Below are 25,542 nucleotides of genomic sequence, written 5' to 3'. Positions count from 1 at the left end.
CCTCCTCCGGGAGTTTAGGTCTCGGGGGACAGACAGACTTCCAGGGGAGGGGGAGACGGGAGCAGCGTTGGTGGGGGCGGTAGGGGCACCAGGGCCCATGTCAGAATCTCTCCTGTCCACCTCTTTGGGGACAAAAGTGTGTCCAACTGGACACATTGCCTGCAGTTCAGGCCGCCAGGTGGGGAGTCCTTGGGGCTGAACCAGACACATGTCTTGGGCTGACTCTCTCTGCAGGATTCCTGGGCTCGTCCTGTGTGCCTGGGCTCCCAGGCACTCAGGTTCATGTCAGACCTCAGAAGTCATCCTGGGTTTTCCCGGGCGCCCCTGGTTCCCTCTCCTTCATGCTGTGCTGCTGCCATGCTCAGGGCCTCAGCCTCCCCTGCCCCAGGGGGCTGCCCCATCCTCTCCAGTGAATGCTCTGGGCTCAGCCCACCCCTCTGGCCCACGCACGCTGCCACCGCGGCCAGCGCAGTGACCCTCTCCTTCATTCAAATGGCCTGCCCTTGCACGTGTGATGAGGCCAGACCCTCTGGCCTGGCTACACCTCTAGACAGTGTCTCAACACGCTCCTAACCCCTCCTCCTACCATCAAGTTCATGAAGCTGCTCCCACCCCCATGCCTCTCCCTGCTTTCCAGGCAGAAAAGATGCAGGCATCCCTGGGCACTCAGCCCAGGCACCGCCGCCCGGGGAGACCTTCCTCTGCCTTCGCGCTCACCGTCCACGCCCCCACCCCAGGTGCACTTGACCTTCCCTCAGCGCTGCTCCCCCAACCCGCACCCTGACAGCTCTGTCCCTGGTCCTGCCCACCTCAGCACACGGCTTCTTTTGTTCTTTTTTTTTTTTTTTGGCTGCTGCACAGCTCCACAGCTCGGCATGTGGGATCTTAGTTCCCTGACCAGGAATAGAAACCAGCCCCCCTGCCATGGAAGCATGGTGTCAGAATCAATGGACCACCAGGGAAGTCCAGCACATGATTTTTTTTTAAATTAATTTCTTTAATTGGAAGCTAGTTTCTTTACAATATTATGATGGTTTTTGCCACACACTGACATGAATCAGCCTTGGGTGTACATATATCCCCCCATCCCAAACGCCCCTCCTGCCTCCCTCCCCATCCCATCCCTCTGGGTTGTCCCAGAGCACCAGCTTTGAGTGCCCTTGCATTGGTCATCTATTTCACATATGTAATGTACATGTTTCAATGATATTCTTTCAAACCATCCCACCCTCGCCTTCTCCCAGAGTCCAGAAGTCTATTCTTTACATCTGTGTCTCTTTTGCTGTCTTGCATATAGGGTCGTCGTCACTATTTTTCTAAATTCCATATATATATGCTAATATACTCTATTAGTGTTTTTCCTTCTGACTTACTTCACTCTGTATCATAGGCTCCAGTTTCATTTGCCTCATTAGAACTGACACAAATGAATTATTTTTAATATTTGAGTAATATTCCATTGCATATATGTACCACAACTTTCTCATCCATTCATCTGCCGATGGACATCTAGGTTGCTTCCATGTCCTAACTATTGTAAACAGCAGCATGTGATTTCTTAAACATCCATCTCTCCCTGGCCACGAGCTCCTCAAGTCCCCTAGCACCTGGCATTTTATTGGGCATCCCCTGGCATTTCATTGGGCTTATAATAGGTCTTCAGGCTTCCCCAGTGGCTCAGTGATAAAGAATCCACCTGTAATGTAGGAGCTTCAGGAGACTCAGGTTCAATCCCTGGGATGGGAAGGTATCCTGGAGAAGGGAATAGCAAACCACTCTAGCATTCTTGCCCGGAGAATCTCATGGACAGAAGAACCTGGTGGGCTACAGTCCATGGGGTCGCAAAGAGTTGGAAACAACTGAGTGACTAACACACTATTGACTCGTTAGGATAAAGATTTTATTTTCCGCATACCTCTTCTCATCCCCAAACCTTCTAGTATAAATGACATGATATTTTGTAGGTCTATAATTTTTTACTCCTCCTGAGGCTGAGAATTGCTCCATTTTGTATTGCTCATTACTCTTTCCATGTATTACGAATGCTCACCACTTCCCCAAAACATATATTATGGGAGAATACAGCTTCTCAATAACATTTTTTCCCATTGTCAAATCTCTCTCCCCTCCCCCCCCCACCCTTTTACAAACAGAAAAAAGAAAAACTCAAACTCAGGATGAAACACTACTTCCTCTAAAGCACAGTGACCCTCGCCATCACAGGAGGCCTTGGCAGCCACCTGCCCTGACTCCCCAGGGCCGGTCTGCCTTTGTGTCTCTCTCCAATCCCTCTTCCCTAATCTGTTCTCTCATTCCACTGCTGCTGTTCAGTTGCTCAGTTGTGTCCGACTCTTTTCCTCCCCATGAACTGCAGCACACCAGGCTTTCCTGTCCTTCACCATCTCCTGGAGTTTGCCCAAGCTCATGTCCATTGTGTCGATGCTGCCATCCAACCGTCTCATCCTCTGTCATCCCCTTCTCCTCTTGCCTTCAACCTTTCCCAGCATCAGGGTCTTCTCCAATCAGTTGGCTCTTGGCATCAGGTGGCCAAAGTATTGAAGCTTCTGCTTCAGCATCAGTCCTTCCAATGAATATTCAGGACTGATCTCCTTTAGGATGGACTGGTTGGATCTCCTTGCAGTCCAGGGGACTCGCAACAGCCTTCTCCAGCACCACAGTTGGAAAGCATCAGTTCTTTGGCACTCAGCCTTCTTTATGGCCCGGCTCTCTCATCCGTACGTGATGCTGGAAAAATGACTACTCATTTCATTAGATAATGCTAGTTGTTGTCGCAAATAAACCTCTGAATCTCAGAGGCTATCACCATAGAAACATTTCTCACTCCACAAATTTCACGAGCGTGTTCAGCTGGCCACCTACCACCAAGTGGGTCGGTGATCCAGGTTCCTTCCGTCTTGTAACTCTACCCTGGAGACCTTTGCTTCCAGTGATGGAGAAAGACAGCAAATGTGAAAAGGGCACACATGTGTTTTATCTGCTATGGCCCAGAGGTGGTTCGATCACTGCTGCTTAGATTTACACTGCCAAGATGCAGTGGAACTCAGCCCCCAGATAGGGGGCTGGGAACTGGGGGACTTAGTCCCTGGGAGGAAGCTTTTTTTCAGCAGTAACTCTCCAGAACAGTAGGACTCTTTAGAAGACAGCTAGCCACCTCTGCCACACGTTCTAAGGCTCAGGGTCCCCAGATTCCCTGTCCCTGCCTCATTTTCACAGCAAGACCAATATCGATTTGTATTTCCACCAGGATATTATACAGAAGGAATGTAGCAACTGAACAGGAGTGTTGTTCCTCTGTGCAGCTAGGATGTTGTAACACGTCTATGGCAAACGCAGAACAGAAGGCTGGAGAGGATCACACACCATCCATTCCGTCCCCTGCCCCAGACACTGCTTCCTCAGCTCACACTCTGCTGCTTCCAGCCGGCAGGTCTCATGGTGCCTGGCAAGTCCTCCAGTGTAGCCTGACAATGGTGCCTTTGACAGGAGTGTCCATGACATACGCTCCATCGCCCACCCAAGCGGAACTGGGTCCTTGCAGATATTTTCGAATTGAAAGGTTGAGCTCTGGTTGGTGAGAAGAACGGGCCCTGGTTTGCAACTGTTTCTGGTCAAAACAAGAGGAGCTTACCCCATTTTTCGAAATGTGTTAGCTCTTTCAAAAGCAAAAGGCGTTGTGGCACACACAGTGATTCAGCCCTGAGTAATCTGTGGAAGAGTCTGCAGGTCTTTCTCACGGCTTGCTCCCTGCTCTGGGTCCTCTCATCTCCACCAGCTCTGCCAGGACAGATGTCAGTGCCTCTCTTGTGTGTAGAGTTCGGGGCATACGGTGGAGTGACTCTGACCTTTGCCCACTTCACCGTCATCACCCCAGCGGCCACCCATACTACTGCCACTCTCAGTGGGCACCATGGGATGGGGCCTGTTAGCACTTGAGAACATTCTGGATTTGGAGATCTGAGTTCCTGCTCTACCTTTTACTCATCAGAGGACACTAGACAAATCAGTCTCTCTGAATGTCGATTTTCTCAAGAAAACGAAGAGAATGTAAAAAGCGATCTGAAACAGCAATGATAATAAAATTTAGGATTGTCCCATGTCCAAAGTACAGAGACACCCATTATTTTGTGCTGTTATCTGCTCCATGGCAACCATGTAGACCAGCAGGGAAAACGATTAAGAAACTCAGGCCCAGATAGGATGCTGGAGCCCATAATGGAAGACCACAGACTGACTGGTGACAGTCCACATTGTTTCAAATCAACCTTTCTGGGCATAAACCAGGTGCCAGGCACTGGTTTCTTCCAGCAGTCATGTATGGATGTGAGAGTTAAGACTATAAAGAAAGCTGAGCACTGAAGAATTGATGCTTTTGAACTGCGGTGTTGGAGAAGACTCTTGAGAGTCCCTTGGACAGCAAGGAGATCCAACCAGTCCATCCTAAAGGAAATCAGTCCTGAATATCCATTGGAAGGATAGATGCTGAAGCTGAAACTCCAATACTGTGGCCACCTGATGCAAAGAACTGATTCTTTGGAAAATACCCTGATGCTGGGAAAGATTGAAGGCGGGAGGAGAAGGGGACGACAGAGGATGAGATGGTTGGATGGCATCACCAACTCGATGGACATGAGTTTGAGTAAACTCCAGGAGTTGGTGATAGACAGGGAGGCCTGGTGTGCTGCAGTCCTTGGGGTCGCAAAGAGTCGGACACGACTGAGCGACTGAACTGAACTGAACTGAGGCACTGGGATCATTGCTTTGGAAAAGAAATCTAAGAGCACGTCCTTCCGTGGGGCTCTAAATAGACCTGGGATGACAGAGGGAAATGGAGAGTTCCTGTTCCCGGCCCATCTCCCTCTTGCTCGGCAAGTTGGGATGAATTCAACGATGGGCGTGTGATGGCCGTCCAGAGAGCTTCGTGTGAGCCAGCTGCAGAGACTAGATGGTGGGGATTACACCAGGCCTCCAGAGATGCTGGAGACTCACCAAGGGGCAAGCAGGGCAGGCCAGTGAACTGAGAATGTGCGAATACATCGCAAACTGGAAAGAGATGCTCAGAGGTGCGTCACTGTAAATGCAGCCTACCAGCACCCTAGCTGAAAGGTGGGCTTAGAAGCTTGGCTTCAATGAACACATTGTCAGTGAAAATAATCAATAAACAATCTATAATAAGAACGTGCTTGCTGCGTGCTAAGTTGCTTCATTCGTGTCTGACTCTGGACCTCTATGGACTGTAGCTCCTCTGTCCATGGGATTCTCCAGGCAAGAATACTGGAGTGGGTTGCCATTTCCTCCTCCAGGGGATCTTCACAACCCAAGGATCAAGCCCAAATCTCTTATGTCTCTGCATTGGCAGGCAGGTTCTTTACCACTAGCACCATCTAGACAGTTCTATTTGAGCCTCACTGAAGCCAACTGCCTGGAAGCCAGCTTCCAGATCACACTGGGAAACTGCTCCAGAGAAGCCTCATTTTCAGCACATGAAACATATCTTTTATATCTTATCAAAACAAAAAACATTAAATTAATCGGAGATACATTTCTTCAAGTTGTTGTTTAAAAAAAAAAACAGAAAAACATACCAGCACATGCAGAATGATTCAGTACGTCCTCAGCACCTAGGAAGGAAGCCTTATCATGTTAGGTGTCCCAGTGCTGGCGTCCCAGGAAGGGAGGTGTTTATTTTTTAAAATGGACGTTCTTCGTGGTCAGCAAGCCCTTTTCTTCAATACTTACAGCAGATTTACAACGCACACTTGGTAGGCCACAAAACACCTGTTCTAGTTACCATGAAATTCAGGTTATCTCATGCGTAAGCCTGAGCAACTTCCGCAGACCTCAATATGTGACCATTTCTTTTATCACCATGAACAGACATAATCAACTATACAGAAGCAAGCTGCCTCAACAGTGATGTTTTATCCACAGGCCTGGGTGACATCCTCCCACGGACACTCAGGACATGCTCAGTTTTAATGTCTGCCCTTTTGATAAGCTCACACTTTTCATACATTATACATCAACAGCCCTAAATTATTTCTTGTGTCCGAATTTTTTTTTTTTGACCATGCATTGCAGGAGACAGGATCTTAGTTCTTCAACCAAGGATTGAACCCATGCCCCCAGAGGTGGAAACTGCATGGAATCTTAACCACTGGACCACCAGGAAAGTCCCTCAGTTTCAATGTTCAATTTTTGTAATCAGTTGACGGTTTTACGCTGTAGTAAAAGAATGCTGATTGCAGGTATGGCTGTTCGGCTGGGAGAAAAAGCCAAACCATCTCTGAGCCCCAAGTCAAGTTCACTGTCCTCTCTCCCCACCCTACCCCCAGACCATGTCGGGGGTATCTCAGGCACCCAGGTCTGGAGCTTTCTCATCAGCTGAGTATTGCAGGGGTGAGGAGCTAGGAACTCAGGTGAGAAAGACGCCAAAGTTGCATTCACCTCTGGATGTCAAGGTTAGATCCCTCCCCCATCTCTTCTCCAGATGCTGTGTAAACTGAGACAGACTTTGGGGATCTGCGGGCTGCTTGGCTCCCCTACACCAGTTCCTGCAACAGGAAGTGCTCTTGGGAAGTGGAGGTGTCAGGCCTGGTTCCCCAGTCCCCAGGAAAGCCATCCCAGGACCCCCCCGAATCCATGCAAAGGTGATTTACCTGGCCACTCACCAACTTCATCTCAAAGCAAGACAAACCATCCTTCAAAGTTTCATAACAGCTTTGGCTCCCTAGAAACAGAATTGCCCACCTCCCTCCCTTAAAGCGCACAGGTAAGAATTTAGCTTATTGGACCCTCCACCTTGTTAGAGGGATGCAGCAGGAGGGAGTATGAGGGAAGCAGCTGCCAGTAGGACCTGTCCTCTCTGCTCCATCTGGCAGGTGGGATGGCTGGGCGTCTGCCACGTGATAGGGGTGCAGGCCGGCTGGAATTAAAAGGCTCTGTCCTCCATGAAGCCAGAGATGGGAGGAATTTTCTAGTTTGGGGGATGAAAAGAGGTATTTAAATGTCCCAATGTGACTTCAGGCAACTTCCATAATTTCGGTCACTTTGGGGAAGAAAACTGACCCACGAATGTCCACTGAATTCAGTTGTACTCCATCAATCAGAATCCTGGAGGACAGGGTGATGGGCATTCCAGACCCAACCTCCAAGTGTGCTGATGCCTTGAGTACCAAACGCTGTCACACAATGTCCAAAAGGAGGTTTGACGGCGCGTCAAACACAGACTAGGACCATGGGAGTCTCCATAGGGCAATCCGTGGCTAAACACCAAAGTCCCATTTCCAAGCTGTGGCAGGCTTGTCCCATCAGACAACTCACTGAGGGGACCCCATCCTGTTGGGAGAATCTGCAACAGCTCGTTAGCCGTCAGTGTAGATGGAAATGGGTAATAAGAACTTTTTAATCACTGTTTTGTAGATCAGTGCTAATGATCGTTTAAATGATGACCCCCCGTGCTCAAAAATTGAAAGAATAAAGTTGACAAGTAACACATAAAGCATGGATACCTCTATTATCAACCCCAAAGTGAGCATCATCTTACTGGCTTTAATACATCATTTTCTACCACATAACATTCAGGTTTATTTGAATTTCACTGATGCTATAGTTCTATCTGCACTTAATTTTAAATGCATTTTGGTTTTATTATTATATAAGGGCTGTTGCTTTCCGTTGATGCATATTTAAATAAAATTACATAAAAACAATTTTGTTCAACATTTTGAGAAAATGGCAACCCACTCCAGTGTTCTTCCACGGATAGAGGAGACTGGCAGGCTACAGTCCACAGGGTCGGACACGACTTAGAGACTAAACAACAACAAAGAAGGACCCGTGCTTTCTGTTGACGCGTATTTCAATAAAATTATACAAAAACAATTTAGCTCAACATTTTGAGAATCATTGTATTATTTGAATTGGGGGGAAGATGCTATGCAGCTCTGGTTCACTGAGCATACACTCTCTAATCCTAAGATGCTCACCTATTCAGGTAGCATAAACTGACTTCTGCAGAAAGTCCAGATGAAAACCATTTTACTGCATAAGAAATTATCTCCTTTATCATTCTTTGTGAGCTGCATGAAAGCAAGAGCACGAACTTTTGTCCAGAACTAAATCTCCTTCAATAAATCAGAGGTTAACCGCCTCACTCAATCAACAGGCACTGCTTATTTTTCGGATATCCCGAAGGTATGAATCAAGCAGACAAAAGAATAAAAGTGAAACTATCAGGTCACTCTGGAAGGAAAAATATAAAGTTCCCAGATGAATGTGTTCCTTGAAAATATAAACCATTTCTCCTTAGCTTGGCGCTGTCATCCATCTCGGAAAAGGATGTTTTTACAATCAGAGCAGAAATATGACTGGCGCTCCTACATTTACATTTCTTTGTTGCAAAATGAATGTAACTTGTTCGGATTCCAGCAGTGGGAGAAAGCTGCAGAAGTCGTGGTTACTTTCCAAAGTGAAACCTAAAACCACCATCTCCGGTTCACAAAAGGCGGAATGAGTCACCGGAAGAGGCTACTTGCTTGCAAAACTCATTAAAGGCAATGCAGGCCTGAATGGACTTCCTGCACCAGTGAAAAGATCGCTGGCGTCAGGACAGCACCTCAAGGCTCCAACAAGCTGTGGGAGGGAGCCAGCTGAAATCTGGACCCAGCCCAGGGCTGCTGGTTCACACGCACTCTGGCTGCCCGGCCTGGTCGAGGGCACTGCCTCCCCCCAGCTAGGACCAGCAGACACGGCACTGAATGCCCAGAAGGTGGCTTAGGCCAGCGGCTGTGCATCGAAGGCTCAGGATACCTTGTAGCTCTGGCGAGCCGCTGTATTGGATTTCCAGAGGTCCTCCTCTCTCAGCAACTCCTGTGGCCCTGACCAGGCCAGATTAAAGTAAAATGAAGTAAAATGTCATGTGCGTGCATGCTCAGTCGCTTCAGTGCGTCTGACTCTTTTAGAGCCTGGAGGGCTCCTCGGTTCATGGGTTTCTCCAGGCAAGAATACCGGAGTGAGTTGCCATGCCCACCCCACCCCCGCGGGGGATCTTCTCAACCCAGGAATCGAACCCACGTCTCTTATGTCTCCTGCATTGGCAGGCGGGTTCTTTACCACTAGTGCCATCAGGGAAGCCCATAGATGTCGGGTAGAGCCAGGATCCGCCCCCCATGACCCCCAGCTCTGTAGAAGCAGAGCACAGTGCTTTGTGCAGTTTCAAAGGGATGCAGATGAATACGAAATGATGGGTGATGTGACAAAGCTCCCTGGAACAGCTGGTGACAACGACACTCCTGCTGAAAGGAGGAAGTCAGATTCCAGAGTTTAACTTTTTAAAATAATGCTGTGTAACTTGCTTCCACGCCTGTTCTTCTGGCTTAGGATTGTATGAGGGCTGCCTGTGTTACCTTTTATAGGAAAGGTCACTCTGAGGCCCGGTGGTCACTGGCTGGGTGTCAGTGTTGCTTAACATCCGCTCAAAGGGCTAGTGCATCTGGTGGGGTGTGTCAGGGTTTGAAAACCAAGGCAGGAAGCATTTTAAATATTCAGGTGATTACAGCTGAGATATCAGAAAATGCAAGCTGCTGAACGGGTTTTCCCTTGCACGTGTGAGGGCTGTCTGCACAACCGAATGGAAACAGCATAGCCTAGTGGTTCCACAGAGGAGTGGGGGACAGGCTCAAGATTGCAGTTTACATTCACTTTCCAGAGAAGCACCTACCATTTGAATTCAGGGTAGGACTAAATCTGCGATGTTCAGCTAATGTGACAGCTTGTTTTTAAGACGCACAGGCATGAATTCTACAGACACCTTGAGATGAACTGCTTGGATCTAGGCTTCACAAGGAAATAACCTGGTACCCTCGGTGGCCATCTTTGGGGCCAATATTCTTGCATTTATTCCAAAAACATTTAGGCTCATGCAGGTAAACTGATAGGAAGTCTCGGGCATGTCAACAAAATGCAAAGTCAGTAGGAATTTTGACGGTTTTCAAGTTACCTGAGTGAACTCGTCAAGGGTTTTGATTTGTTCAAAAAGTCCAAACACTGCGGACAGTGGACCTGAGGCAAGGACACCTGTACTGTCTCTACTTTTACTTTACGTATATCATGCCGCTTAGGGACTTTTTAAAAAACTTTTAATTTTATATTAGAGTATAGGCAATTAGGGCTTCCCTGGTGGTTCAGACGGTAAAGAAGAATCTGCCTGCAATTCAGGAGACCTGGGTTTGATCCCTGGATCGGGAAGATTCCCTGGAGAAGGGAATGGCTACCTACCCTTGTATTCTTGCCTGGCAAATCACATACACAGAGGAGCCTGGGGGCTACAGTCCAGGGGGTTGCAAAGAGTCGGACACAACTGAGCTAGTAACACGTCCACTATTCAAAGCCGATTAGCAGAGTTGTGATAGTTTCAAGTAAACAGATCTGAACAACTTTCTGGCTAGGAGAGACTTGCCAGGCATTTTTTAGAGATAGCAGAGGGCCCAGCTAGAGCATGCCTGTGGAATGCAAACTAGATGATGCCGAGACCCAGAGCAGGCCTCCTCTGTCCGGCTGGCACCACAGCTACACCACACCGGCGTTCGCACTATTTCTCGGCCCTCATCAGCCCAGGGCCAGGCACCAGGCAACCGAAGGCCATGCCTATAGCTTAGAGGGCACTGAAACGAGCCACATCCGGCAGTCCTCAGCTGCTCCCCTGGCCCTGCCTTTCGGGCAGAGACCCCAGTAAAGGCTGTGTCCTGGGCTTCCCCCCTCACTCTTCTGCCTCCTGACCACCCTGGGGGTTTTCCCGTGTGGCCTCCCACTCTTAGAACCTGGGAGTGTAATAAGCTTGGTTTTCCTGAGCTCTCCTGGGGCTGCACCTGACTGACGGCCCATACGAGAGCATAGAACACAGCCCGCCTGTGCAGTAGCCACATGTTAAACATAGATTATGGGCCGGGTCCTGGAAGATACCTCACATATAGCATCTAGCACAATTCTCCCTGCTTCTCAGTCATTCCGTTCAAGGTGAGATGAGTCCCCGCCCCTGGGTGGGGAGCGGGAAGAAGGAGCCCAGCCCTCTCCTGTCTTCACTCTCTTTCCCTCCCAAGTGTACACAGAGGGTCAGGATTTCACCAAAGGCATCAGAAAGGATGGGCTTTTTTTACTCCAATATTGAACAGTTCAAAGCTTTAAGGGTTTTGCTTTTCAAGTAGAAAATAAAATAGTATGCTTGATATCACACAACAGGAAATCAGTAACTTAACTTACTAAAAACTAAAATTCACACTCCTGGCTTCCAGGGAAGTCTTTCATTGGTCTCATTTATTACAATATATTCTAGCTCTGCATTCAGGACAATGTAATCAAGGATTACAGTGATTTTTTTTTTATCATTGTACCAGCATATACAAATACAGATCAAGTGTTGTAAATAAAATATATTTTAAATGGCAATCTCAAACCTAAAATGGAAAAGGGAATTCTCTTTGAAGTTGTCATCATTTTCCCCAGTGTACCCGGGATGTACATTTTTCTCCATCACGTGTGATGAACATTTGATGACCTGTCACTATGGAGGGATTTGTTTCCATTGGGCAGCATTGAAATGTGTGGTCCAAACACAGCATCCTAGCCCACGGCCATGGGGTCACAGAGTTGTGGGTGTGTGAACACTGATTAAACTAGCTCACGCATGCGTGAGTGCTTCCTTCCCAGGCACAAATCTCATTTTCCAAAGCCCACGAGGCAGGTATGAAAGTTATAGCCTCTCCAGGGGGTCACACTCTGATTTTGACACAAACCTGACATTGCAACTTTCTGGAAGGCACGCTTTGTTTCAGAGGGCAGTGGTATGGAAGCTTAGGGTACATCCAAGTTGCATGCTCTCAACGGCTGGTCATCCTGATAAAGGGCACTCGGCACGAGGGACAGATGACCCAGGGCCATGGCCAAATTCCTCCCAGGGCAAGGGAGAAACTGGGCCAGCCTCTGCAGACCTATGAGCTGATACTCAGTTAAGCAGTTAAAACTCACCCCAAAATACCCTTGAGACAGAAAGAATGAGTGCAGCCTCCGAACGTCACTAATGAGCAAGACCAAGGTAAGGCAGGATTATTTTAAATTGTTTTTAATGCCTCCTAAAAGGGATCTGCACACATGGGTCGTGCTTCCGTGCAAATCTGCGATTAGCTACACACAGGCGTTGCTGTTTCCTGTGTGGCCACATGGACCACTCGGGAGGGCGTCCACTGCAGCAAAGCCCACCAATTACAAGAAAGGATTTTCTTTCACAGAAAGAGTAGAATTGCCTCAGCTGTTCCACTGTTTGCCTCCTATGACTCTAACCATGCGATTTAAATAGGAGAGCATTTCAATCAATGGAGTAAAACACTCTTTAAAAAAAATAATAGCTCAAAAAGTAAAGCAAAATCTTTCACCAAAATAATTTTTTCACTTTTCAAATTATTCTCTCCAGGAGCCAATTTAATAAACAAGTAAAAGAGTATCTTCTACCGGCTTGAAGAATGTCATTCAAATAACTGCTGACCCACTTCCCCTTAATCTGAGTGGGAAAAAGTGAAGAGAAATAAAAAGTGTTACTCATAAATTCCAAAAGAAGGTCAGCGTGGTGAGGATTATAGAATAAGGCTCTTTGGATGGTCTAACAGGTATATCTCTTTAATGTATTACTGACAGTTATAATAGATTATGGCTAAAATGCTTATAACAGTAACCCCAATCAGAGTAAAGTAATAAATAACACTATCTACAAAGAATATATAATTTAACTTTTTCAAACTGTTTTTCTTAAAACCAACCAGTTTCTGTTGAAAGAAAGCAACACCATCACCATTTGGCATAAGCTCTGTTCGAGCCCCCATTTTCAGCAGCACCTTGCAGGCTAGGTTGCTGGCAGAGTGTCGAACTAATTCGCAATACTGCCTTGGTAGTTATTTCCTATAATCTGAACTTAAGGCATTGCAGAGTCACAGGGAGCTAGCCAAAGCACATTCTACATAAAATGTCTGCCATGGATGCGTTAAGGCATAAACATTCCAGCCTCGTGCCACAAAAAATGGGGGAATATATGCTAGTTTATATAAGTTAGCTTTAACTGGAGGAATGAGAGAACTTAGCCAAACATTTGACTGGTCAGCAAACACCGCAAAGGGACATCCGCAAGGTCAAGGCCCAGCACGGGGAGGTCTGGAGTGCCTACCGAGACCTCAGATCCAGCTCACAGGACCCTGCGCAGCCCTCCCGCCGCACACAGCAGCCATGGTACAAACCACCACGTAGCGATGTGTCCCCCACTCTCTCGGAAATTCTGCACACTTGGCGCCCTTCCCTGGATCCTATCATCCTGAGGACCCCTGGGGTTCACAGCCCATCTTGCACACTAACCACTTCCAGCCTGGACTGGGCTGCGGAGGGTAGCAGGGCACGGCCTCCATACCAGGGGTCAGCCGATGCCCCCCCCAGGGACAGACACCCTTTGCGTGTCACTTAGAAATGACAACCCCGGAGGGGGGCAGGGAGGGGAAACCCCCTCCTCAGTCCTCTCTGCTCTTAAGCAAATGACTGCACGTCCCCAAACCTATCCTTTAATGGAGGTGCCCATTCTTCATGGGATGTCAGGAGGGGGTGGCCGGGAACCTTCTAGGCTGACGCAGAATGAACATCCTGGTTTTCAAAGGGTGGAGGTGGCTCTCTCCAAAAGGTGAAGTTACTGAAGGTGTCCGAGCAGGGGAAGTCAGAAGAGTGGCTCCTTTTCAGCAAGGGGAAGACATGGTCGACCACTTCACAGAGTCTCACGTACCTGGAAGGAGAATGGACTGCATCACCGCCTGGACATGTGGGACACCTGCACGTAGCCCATGCTGCGCCTGGGAGTCAGGGGGAATCCATGAGCCCGTGGAGGGGACCACACGACTAACACAAGGGAGGCTGTTCTAGAATAGTTCCTTGCTAACTTATAGGAAAATCAGAGGGTCCACCAACCAAGGAGGAGTCAGAGATGTCCCCATGGGCAAGGCGGGTGTGACCCGACCTGACTCGAAGGACAGAGCAGAAGTGAAGACAGGAAGCTATCAGTAGGACAGACACAGACACATCGCCTGCCTGGGAGCGGGGGGAACCACAGAAGAAAAACATCTCCTAGGCATCACCCGGAGGCTGCAACACTGGGCAGTGAAAGGGCGCTGGGCCCCAGGGCTAAGGAGACTTGGATTTGACCTTCAACTCTGCCATTGAGGGCGTCCCTGGTGGCTCAGGCAGTAAAGAATCTGCAGACTCGGGTTTGATCCCTGGGTGGGGAAGATCCCCTGGAAAAAGGAATGGCTACCCACTCCAGTATCCTTGCCACTGATGAGCTGTGCCATCTCCGACAAGCAGTTTCATCTCTCTAAGCCACAATCACCTGGAAATTGAGAAGATGAAACTGGAAAGTGAGAAGATGAAAATGGTGCAGGGTATGTGCGAGGATTAAATTAAATGGCATCTGCACAGTAAAATAATGGGAACGGATGCCCCATAAATGCAACAATTAACCATTACACTCTAAAATAGTTCACCATGGCTAATAGTCTCAGGAAAAAAAAGCCCTAGTTGGCACAGGGTCATGAGAGCCGGGATCTGCTCCTGTCTTACTGCTATGGAACCCTGGGCAGGTGTCTTGCCCTCTCTGGGCTTCAGGTCCTTCTAGAATGTGGACACGGGCCTCATCAGTGTTTCTCAAGGCTCCCTGCAATGCTCTCTCACTCTATTTTCTGTGTATTCCCAAGGAGACGTTGCATATTAGTTTCTGTGGCCTAGAACTACAAAGAGAAAGTTGCGTATTGAACACGCATTTTCAGACCTCTGGGCTCCAACCAGAAACTGTGATGGGCCCAGGCCTCCTTGATGTTCCCAGAGCCTTCCCTGACAGTCCCCGGGTTCCTCTCCAGTTCCAATTTGCTGAGAACCAGAAAGGGCTTTTGAAATCCAAACTCTAGGAATTCACATTTCTGAGGCATAAAACAACTTTTAAATATTGGTGAGTGTGTGTATTTAACAAAGACTTCCAGAGAACTTACGAGAAACACTGTGCTTACACAGAATGGAGAAAATCTCTCTTAATAAGCAAGAATTGTGTCTTTCCCGAGGATTGAAACAAAATTTTAAAATACTTCCTGGCTTGGAGACCCGTTTGCTTGAGTTCTGTGACTCAGGGAGGTGGCCCCTCCTTTCCCAGGGGCGGCTCACTTTCATCATCAGGGTTCGGCGGCACCAGACCCAAACCTGGTCCATCCGTGCCTCTCTCAGGCCAGCCTTCCTCACCAGGGGCTCCTTCAGAGCAAGCAGCACCGATGCACTGCTGGCCACAAAGGCCAAGAAAGAAAGCGCTGAAGCCCCCCACTTGGGGTGGGCTCCTGACTTCTCAGAGACAACACGCCAGCTCCCTAGGGGCAAGGACCTGCTGGGCTCTGATACCAGGGGTCCAAGCTCAGACACAGAGGTTCCAAGCTCAGGGTTCCGAGCTCAGGGCGCCAGCTTGGCACCCGAGCTCCAAGCCAGAGAAAAGCACGTGCTTTCCTGAGAAAGGAGGGCTGTTCTCCCACAGGAACAGCCATATCTCCCAGTCCATGTAGAAGGTGACATCATTCTTTGCCAACATGTAAAGTCTTTCTCCCATGAGGCATGGGCACAGCGTGCATGTGGGCTCCTGGGCAAACCTGCATAGCTGAGGGAGTCCCCATTCCCACGCCCCTCGTGACGAGACTTGCCCCTTGGCTGCGGTTGGCTGGGCAGAAAACTTTGCCATTTCCGGGCAACATTTCACTTGACTTTTTGACCCTAAATGGAAATCCGCTATCTCCTCAAGACCAGGAACTGCTCTCACAGGTGAGCAGAGGGAACAGAGGGAACTCAGACACTGTGGGGCGGGGTTGGGGGCCCCACTGAGGACTCGGGAGGGAGAGGAACTGCACGGAGAGGAGGAGGAAGAAGAGTTCCCGCTGCCGTGGGCTCACGAGGCCATGCCCAGTGCTGCTGCTGGTTCTGAGGGATGGAGGAGGGTCCTGGCTTCCTGGCTCTGCCCTCCCCTCGCCACCCCCCAACACCCTGAGAGCTCCTTAGGCCTGACCTGGGGGAGGGAGGCTTAGGGGGCAGCCCCTAGGGCGCCTCTAACCTGCAACTGTCCTATTTAGGCTGGATTAGACTCCAACAGGTAAAAGGACCATCTTGAAAATGAACATCTGCGTGAGGAGAACCTAGATCTCTAATTTACCAAAATAAACAATTCCTGGGAAGCTGCTGGACCCAAACTCCCCCAGTCTAACTCCTCCATACAAGGAAGGCCCCACAGGCCCTCTAGGGTGGCTCAGGCCAGAGGCAGGTTTCCAGATCTCCAGTGACCAGGCCAACAGGGATACAGCCTCTGATACAGACAAGGCAGGATGACATCTTTCTGCCCGACGTCACCCAGTGACAGGTGGTGTCACCCAGTGGGCACAGCTGAGGACATGTGATCCACTCGAAGCAATTAAGAACCTAAAGCAAGACACATCCAAGTCAAGAGGGGCCCCAGCCAGCCAGGCGGCCTCCCTGCAGACAGTAACCCTGTTGGGCCCACGGCCTCGGGGAAGAAGGGCTTCGGCCAAAAATACAAGAGGAACTCATAGTTACACGGTGATGTTTCTGGTGAGAATATTATTACAGGTCAGGATATGAAGGGTTATATACATTCCTCATCTTTAAATATAGCTTCTCATGATATTTTAATTTGGTTACATTTCTCATTCACATTCTAGGCTTTCAAAGCAAATTTGGCAAATCTCAGCCAGTAGTTTTCAAAGTCATGCCATTCCACTCTGTGGCAGCATCTAATTACGCATTTAAATATTCAGCCCAGAGGTGGTTGTTACAGCAGCTAAGTCCTGTCCAACTCTTTGCGACATAATGGTCTGCAGTATGTACACCAGGCTCCTCTGTCCTCCACGATATCTTGGAATTTCCTCAAACTCATGTCCATTGAGTTGGTGATGCTATCTAACCAGCTCATCCTCTGTCGCCCTCTTCTCCTTTTGCCTTCAATCTTTCCCAGAATCACCGTCTTTTCCAATGAATCAGCTCTTCACATCAGGTGGCCAAAATATTAGAGCTTCAGCTTTAGCAACAGTCCTTCCAATGAATATTCAGGGTTGATTTCCTTTAGGACTGACTGATTTGATCTCCTTGCTGTCCAAGGGACTAGTCTTCTCCAGCGAAAATGCGAAAGCATCAATTCTTCGATGCTTAGCCTTCTTTATGGTCCAACTCTCACATCTGTACATGACTACTAGAAAAACCATAGCTTAGACTGTATGGACCTTTGCTGGCAAAGTGATATCAATATTTTTTAATACACTGTCTGGGTTTGTTACAGCTTTTCTTCCAAGGAGAAAGCATCTTTTAATTTCATGGCTGAAGTCACTGTCTGCAGTGATTTTGGAACCCAAGTCACTGTTTCCACTTTTTCCCCTTCTATGTGCCATGAACTGACGGATCTGATTTAATTCAGGTTGTCCAAAACTTAGGTTCTGGACAAAATCTGAGAAATTAAAACATGTTTTCTTTGTAGGGACTTAAAAATTAAAATGTAGGCAACCAAAGGATTAGAAAGGTATACTGCTAACTGTAAGACGTCACTCCAAGGTCATTGCCAATGACAGTGATACTCACGAGGAGATGTTGGTCTTGGCATGTTCCTGCACGAGCTCTCCTTTGGGGTTCACCGTGAATATCCTGTTCAGAGACACTCCCACTTGCTTGTATGAGTACACATCCTATATTTGGAGAAGTGTTAATCAATCAGAAGAAAAGAGTTCATTGTATATACAAATAAATGATTTTTCAGATTTGATACAAATGCAAAGGTAGAAAGGGCAGACCTTGGGGATACGGCAGATTCAGATCCAGATGTCACAACCAAGCTAGTAAAGCCAATTGTATGAATGTTTTGGTTTCGTGGTGTACCTAAAAGTGATGTTTACACTATACTGTACTCTGTTAAGTGTGCAACAACCTTCTGTCTCTAAAAAAAAATGTGCATACCTTAATTAAAAAATACTGCTGAACAGACATATATACACTAGCATGTATAAAACAGATAGCTAATGGGAAGCTGCTGTGCAGCACAGGGAGCTCAGCTTGGTGCTCTGTGATGACCTAGAGGGGTGGGAGGGAGAAGGCTCAAGAGGGACAGGATATATGTATACTTAGAGCCGATTCACGTTGCTGTACAGTGAAAACTAACACAACATTGTAAAGCAATTATCCTCCAATTACAAAAAATGCTATATAAAAAAACGCACTCTTGAAAAACATTAACCATCATTTTTGAAAGCACCATTGAGCTTTCAGTGAATCCTACTAGTCACATAAGAGATTACTGATCCCAGATCAGCACAACATATAACATCATGAAAAAGCTTGAAATAGTGCAAGAATCACCAAAATGTGACACAGGGACAGAAAGTGAGCAAATGCTGTTGGGAAAATTGTACCAACAGGCCCACTTGATGCAGGGTGTTTCAACTTTGTTTGCTGAAGCACAAACTTTCAACTTGGCAAAAAAAAGTGCATTACCGACAAAGCACAATAAAACGAGTTCCACCTGTATTACAGAACTTTCATTAAACCAGAACAATACCCCCAAGTAGAGTCAAGAAATAATATCTCTGGATGTGAAACTAGTAAGTCAGTTGTCCTCTATGGGGCTCAGTTCACTCATCTGTTGAAGAGCTGAGTTAAAAAAATCAACCACCTACCACATCCCCTGCAAGTCTAATAACTTTCCTTAAGGTTCTTCACTCACCCATTTTCTTGGGCATGAGTTTCAAAAACAGGAGAATTTGATCATTAGGAAGTCCCAACTACATTCTCTAATACGCTGAACTTTCTAGCCAATTTGGGTGGTATGCACAAAATCTCAAAGTATGACTCTTGCCATAGAAAACAGCACCATTCACATAAGACACTGAATTCACCTCTGTGCTCTGTGGTTTCGTGGTTCCCTTCCTGTAGAAAGGGTCTAATCCTATTTAACATTCTTGTTTTGCTAATTTAGCACATAATCTGGACTGTCAAGTTTCTAGTTTAAAATTTCAAGCTGAAACCCACGAGCCCACCTTCAAAAAAAACTAGAGGCTGTGAAATGAAGATGCTATCCTTGGCTTCAGATGCGAGCAAGTGGATCTTTAGCAGCTATGTCTAGGAAGAGGAGGGTCTGGCCTCACAGTGGAGTCTAGGCCAGCCTTTCAGATGAAGGCCATTAGAATAGTCAGTAATTTCAAGAGCTCAGATATACCCAACTACTACTTACAGCCGGTCTGTTTCCAAAAGCAGCATAGAAGGGTTCCGTGTTCGGGAAAAAAAGGTTTTTGATATCTGTCAAACACTGGACTTTAAACTTCTCTGGCTTCTTTTCGATCACTTCCCTGTTAAATCGATAAAATAATGAGTCAGCGCGAGCCTATTAAGAATTCATTAGCATCAAACTGTTGTTAATTGTCAAAGATGCTGGGATACTGGAGTGAATTCATATCTTTGGAAATTAAATATGTGTAAGTCAGTTAATTTTGGGGGGCTCCAAAATCACTGTGGATGCTGATTGCAGCAATGAAATTAAAAGACGCTTACTCCTTAGAAGGAAAGTTATGACCAGCCTAGATAGTATATTAAATAGCAGAGACATTACTTTGCCAACAAAGGTCCATCTAGTTAAGGCTATGGTTTTTCCAGTGGTCACGTATGGATGTGAGAGTTGGACTGTGAAGAAAGCTGATCGCCCAAGAATTGATGCTTTTGAACTGTGGTGCTGGAGAAGACTCTTGAGAGTCCCTTGTACCGCAAGGAGATCCAACCAACCCATTCTAAAGGAGATCAATCCTGGGTGTTCATTGGAAGGTCTGATGCTAAAGCTGAAACTGCAATACTTTGGCCACCTCAGGCGACGAGTTGACTCACTGGAAAAGACTCTGATGCTGGGAAGGATTGGGGGCGGGAGGAGAAGGGGACAACAGAGAATGAGATGGCTGGATGGCATCACTGACTCGATGGACATGAGTTTGGGTGAACTCAGGAGTTGGTGATGGACAGGGAGGCCTGGCGTGCTGTGATTCATGGGGTCGCAAAGAGTCGAACACAACTGAGCAACTGAACTGAACTGAAGTCAGTTAAGCCGTCCCAGGAAACCACTAGACAGAAAGTGAATCCATACTTTCAAGTCTGCCCACAAAGAAATGCCCTGGAGCAGTGATTTTGCTGAAGAACTCAACCAATCATCCAAAGAACAAAGAATTCCAGGACACAGAAGAAAGAGACTTTTCGCTCTCTTCATGAGGCCAATAGGACCTCAGAAACTAAACGTAAAGAGGTGAAGTAGGTGGAAAGGAAGGTCGGTGCAAAGGTTCTAAATAAGTGAAAAACCTCACTGCCACAGATTAGGGAAGACCTAAATAAATGAAGAAATATACCATCTAACTGAACTGAAGATTCAATATTACAATGAAATTAACTCTCTATTGGTCTATAAAGTGAAAGTGAAGCTGTTCAGTTATGTCCAACTCTTTGTGACCCCATGGACTGTATAACCTACCAGGTTCCTCTGTCTATGGGATTTTCCAGGCAAGAGTACTGGAGTGGGTTGCCATTTCCTTCTCCAGGGGACCTTCCTGACCCAGGGATTGAACCTTGGTCTCCCGCATTGCAGACAGACGCTTTACCATCTGAATCACCAGGGAAGCCACCTATTGGTCTATAGATTCCCTGTAATTTCAATTCACATCAGGTTGTTGTCTGTATGTTTTTACAGAGCATGACTTGAATAACACAGATGAATCAAGGCCAGAAATGGAGGCTCACTTTATGGGCCCTCGATTTATGACCCTAACGACAAGTCAGAGCAGAGGAAAAGGGCAGCCTTTTCAGCCAATGGCGTTGAGGCAACTGAACATCCATAGAGGGGAAAAAAAAAAATGGACACCCTACTGCACTCTATGTACAAAACTCAATTCCTGGTGAATCACAGATGCTGGTGAGAAAAACAACACCTTTAGATAAAATATGGAAGACTATCCTTGGGCCCACAGTCAGAGAAGGCTTTGTCAATGCACAGAAAGTACAAACCACAAGAGGAAATGATTCTGTTCATCAGAAGCCATAAGCTGGGGAAAGATACTTGTAGTACTTGTAATAAAGGCCACATCTATAGAATCTGTAAGACTCTTAAAAATTAGAAGGAAAACAAGGGAAAGACGTGAACAGGCTCTAGAAGATGACGCCCAAATGGCCCAGAAACACACAAAGACATCTCTTTCCCACCAGACTAGCAGAAACATGAATAGCTGACAGTGGGCAGGCAAGAAAGGAAAGCTGATGGGAAGAACACCCAGCACTGTTTGCTATTGGTGCACAAATTGTTTCAACCACTCTGGACAACAATGTGCAGTGATTTAAGAAAACCAAGCATGTGCACGCTCTGTGGCCCAGGGACCCCACTCTTGAGCGTCCCTACGAGTGGAGAACCACGAGTGGCTCGAGCAGCCCCCAGCAGGAGAAAGGATAAACGGGCGGTGGTGCAATCCAACCACGGGACCTACAGAAGCTAAGACGAGCCAGTGACGGCCACCTCCAACAATCCTGGAGACAGAGCATCGAGCAATAAAAACAAGCTCCAGGAGGACACACAATTTGTTTCCATCAAGTTAACAAACGTGCACAATTAAAACACTGGTTAGGATTACATGTATTTGTACCAACTATTTAGAGGAACAGGGAGGGATGAACACAAAATCCAGGGAGAAGGGTTACTGTTCCTGCCCAGGGACGAGGGATGAGAGCAAACAGAACTTGGGGTATAACGGCTTATCCTCTGGCTTTATCTGAGTCTGGGGCCCGCTAGCGTTCACTGTTTGATTACTGGATGATCTCAAAGGTCCCTTTCAGCTTGCATATAGAAATACTGTATATGTATGTGTATACAGTATGTGTGTGTTAGTCACTCAGTCGTGTCAGACTCTTTGTGACCCTGTGGACTGCAGCCCGCCAGGGTCCTCTGTCCATGGGATTCTCCAGGCAAGAATAGTGGAGTGGATAGCCATCTCCTTCTCCAAGGGATGTTCCCAACCCAGGGATTGAACCTTGGTCTCCTGCCTTGCAGGCAGATTCTTTACCATATGAGCCACAGGGGAAGCTCATATACAATATGTGTGTATATATACACACACACTGCATATATTTTAGAACTATTCTTCTGCGGCTAAACAAAATGTAATTTAGATGATGATGGTGATGATAGTGATGATGATTGGTGATGATAACAGAGCCCCAAACTGAGTATCAGAAGACCCAGGGGCTGGTCTCAGCTCTGCATGGACTAATGTGGACTCTAGAACCCTCCTTAGCACTATAAGGGCCTCACTGTTGACATCTCAGGACTCTTATAGACACGTGAGTGGCTATGAGTCTCAAACTTAATCCACTGTGGGACACCGCCCTGGGCCCCGAGCTCCAGGGAGGCTGCTGTTTTCCTGTCCCACCCCAGGAGACCAAACAGTTTGGCTTGGTTGCCCTGAAAGCGGGCATGAAGGCGAAGGGAGAAGGGTCATTGGAAAATGGGCTGGTGGCGGTCTGTAAAAACAAAACGGTGTGACCAGGGCTCAGGGAGTCCCAGGCCAGGTGGTGGTGGTGGCTACAGAGAGGCCACTTAACCCAGCCTAGGTCCCCAATCAGACAGGAAGGAAGCACATGGATTCTCAGAGTTGCTAAGACGCAGGCCAAAAGTGCAAGGTTTGGGGCAGGGGCAGCTCCCCACAAAGGAGGGCAGCATGTGCCAAGGCTCCAAGCAGAGACCACCTCTCTGGACAGTGGAGACTGCACCCAGGAACCAGAGAGAATGAGATGGGAGAGGAGGACAAGGCAGGTGGCAGAGAGCCCGTGATGCTGAGCTTGTGGCCGCCGTGGCTTTTCTCCCGAGGGCCATGATGGGCCGAAAGGAGCTGAGGGTCGTGGGGTCAGACCTGCCCTTGAGGATGAACCCTCCAGTGCCCAGCATGGAGCAGAGGTGCTGGTGGGGAGGACGAGTGAGCAGCACAGGTCCAGAGCTGGCCCACAGGTGCAGGGCAGGGGCCGGGGTGTGGGCAGGCGAGCCTCACCTGTGCAGGGCGGAGAAGAGGCTGCTCGGGCTGAGCAGCAGCGGGCCCTGGGGCAGCACCGTGCCACGCTCGTTGACCCAGTGCAGGTAGCCCCGCGTCATGTCCGCCATGCCGATGGCCCGCGCCGAGCAGTACAGAAATTTGTACCCGTTTCTGAAAGAGAGACAAAACGTTCGCCGTGAAGGGCATCGCACAATGGAGCCGCTTTGCATGCACAAACCCTGATCCGTATCTGCTCCGTGAAGATGGGCTCAGCTGTAATTCCCAAGCAAAAGGCCACCTCCTCTAAAATCTCATTTTCAACTGAACCCCATTTCCTGTCATTACTAAAGCACCTTCCTGGCCTCACTTGGTTTAATCCTCATGGATACCTCACTCCTTCCACTTTACTGTTAGGGAAACTGAGGCTGGAGGTACCAAACTGGCCATCCTACCCGCACTGGGATCATTCATACCTCTCCATCTGTCTGTTCACCCGTATCCTTTATAACCCTGATAAAATAAACATGTGGATGTGTTTCCTTGAGTCTTGTGAGCCATCGTCAGCCCTGAGGAGGGGGTGTGGGACCCTCATTTTGTACTCAAGTCAGGCAGAAGTGTGGGTAAGCTGGGGACCTACCACCTACAACTGGTGTCTGAATTTGGGGCAGCCTTGGGGGAATAAGCCCTTAACCTGTGGGGTCTGCACCAACTAGGTAGTGACAGAATTAAATTGTCAGATACCCGCTGGTATCTGCAGAGAATTGCATAATTGCTTGTGAAAAACAGATCACATGGGAATATTCTTCTGTTAAATACAATTTTATTTAGTAGAAATGAATTTCCCTTTTTTTGAGACTTTGAAAACCTAAGGATCCAAAAAAAGACGTGGTATAAATATTAAATAAATGCCAAATTCAATGCTTTACTCTAAAGACAGAATATAAGATACATCCCATTAAGAATTTCTGTATTGATGACATGTTTAAATATTTTAATGTATTAGATTAAATATATTTTAAAAAATTTAAATACCAACTGTGGGCTTCCCTGGTGGCCCAGTGGTAAAGAGCCCGCCTGCCAATACAGGAGACACAGCAGACGTGGGTTTAATGCCTGGGTCAGGATGATCACCTGAAGAGGGTCATGGCAACCCACCCCAGTATTCTTGCCTGGAGACTCCCATGGACAGAGGAGCTTGGTGGGCTACAGTCTATAAGGTAGCAAAGAGTTGTATACAATTGAAGCAATTTAGCACAGTACAACGTAAACTACCCACTCCCCAGCCCACTTACTGCTCCACTTTGACTGTTTCACGCTGGCCAAAGGACCTGCCTCAAGGTTTTCCTAGTAATATGTTTTTTAAAACCAGGAAACAGGAAAGAGCTACAATGCAGAGAATCTACAAACACCAGCTTATCCGGAGTACAGAAATATATCTGAAAATCAAGCAACCTTTTTAAGGACACATCTTTGTATCTGAGCTGTCTAATTAATGTATTTCTTTTTTTAAATCACTATTTCTGTATACAAGTCTTCACATCAAAGTCCTAAAAGCTGCCACCTGCAGGGGTCTGAAATGCTCATTTTATTCGAGCCTTGATTTTCAAATGCTCTTCACGGCTGGATCATGCCACTGGCTGTCCTCGCTGGCTGGTCTTGCCGAGCACGTGTTTTGCTTCAAAGGCTGTTTCTAAACTTAGCTGGAAAACCAGTTCCAGGATGTCCTAACCAGAGGAACGCCTGTTAGTGGCAACAGGGATCACCTTTCCTGAGCCTTCACCCCCTGGAGAGCTATGTGAAAGACCAGGTGTCCCCATCACTCGCTCGGGGGGTAGGCAGCACTCCCACAGCACCCAGCACAGTCCCTGGTACACAGTAGGGTTTGGCTGTGAGATCCTCAGGGCTCTCACGGAGGACTGGCTTGAACAAAACACCCGCTTGTGACTTCAATCGCCCAACCCAGCGGCATAGCGCAGCTGGCCTAGCAAAGACCTAGGGGATCCTGCAAGCCGGTTTCTCACTTCAGCGAGGAGGACACTACAGCTGGGTGCGGGGGACGGATCGCAGGGTCTGCAGGGAGCCGACGGTTCCTAAAGCCCAGGTCCACAACCCCTCCCCCATTCGCCACACGACCCCCTCCCTTCTGGGCAGACAGTGACGATGACGCAGTAACCTGAAGAGAAAGACAAGAACTGCTGTGGCAGGAGAAAGATTCTAATGAGTCTGCGAATGATCGCTTCCCATCATCACCATCCTGACTTCAGAAGTTGCATTCCTCGGGCCACAGATGAACTAATCTATCTATGGAAACACAGGAAGCAGTCACTCTCGCTAAGTCATGGAGGCACTGACTTGGTTTCATGAATCAGTTCAGTTC

The 25,542-nt window shown here is 47.7% G+C and overlaps 1 protein-coding gene across 4 annotated transcripts in view; it reads right to left on the bottom strand.

The window, feature by feature from the left end:
- Nucleotides 1–11,286: 11,286 nt before the first annotated feature.
- LPIN1 (lipin 1) overlaps nucleotides 11,287–25,542 on the bottom strand; it is a 127,244-nt gene continuing 112,988 nt past the window's right edge. For 3 of the 4 annotated variants that reach the window (XM_088841197.1, XM_055399102.2, XM_055399103.2), the window contains 4 exons: nucleotides 23,184–23,336; nucleotides 19,352–19,466; nucleotides 17,710–17,813; nucleotides 11,287–13,828 (listed from right to left, as the gene is read on the bottom strand). In XM_088841197.1, the coding sequence (XP_088697323.1) occupies nucleotides 13,669–13,828; nucleotides 17,710–17,813; nucleotides 19,352–19,466; nucleotides 23,184–23,336 (532 nt within the window). In that variant the 3' untranslated portion in view covers nucleotides 11,287–13,668. The remainder of the gene's footprint in view (nucleotides 13,829–17,709; nucleotides 17,814–19,351; nucleotides 19,467–23,183; nucleotides 23,337–25,542) is intronic. The other variant, XM_088841196.1, reaches the window with a different exon arrangement.

The sequence above is a fragment of the Moschus berezovskii genome, chromosome 11 (assembly GCF_049115385.1).
Source record: "Moschus berezovskii isolate FMDL1 chromosome 11, NW_MosBer_1.0, whole genome shotgun sequence".
Lineage (NCBI taxonomy): Eukaryota > Metazoa > Chordata > Mammalia > Artiodactyla > Moschidae > Moschus > Moschus berezovskii.
Note: the sequence above shows the minus strand (reverse complement) of the source record. Positions and strands in the feature narration are given on the sequence as shown.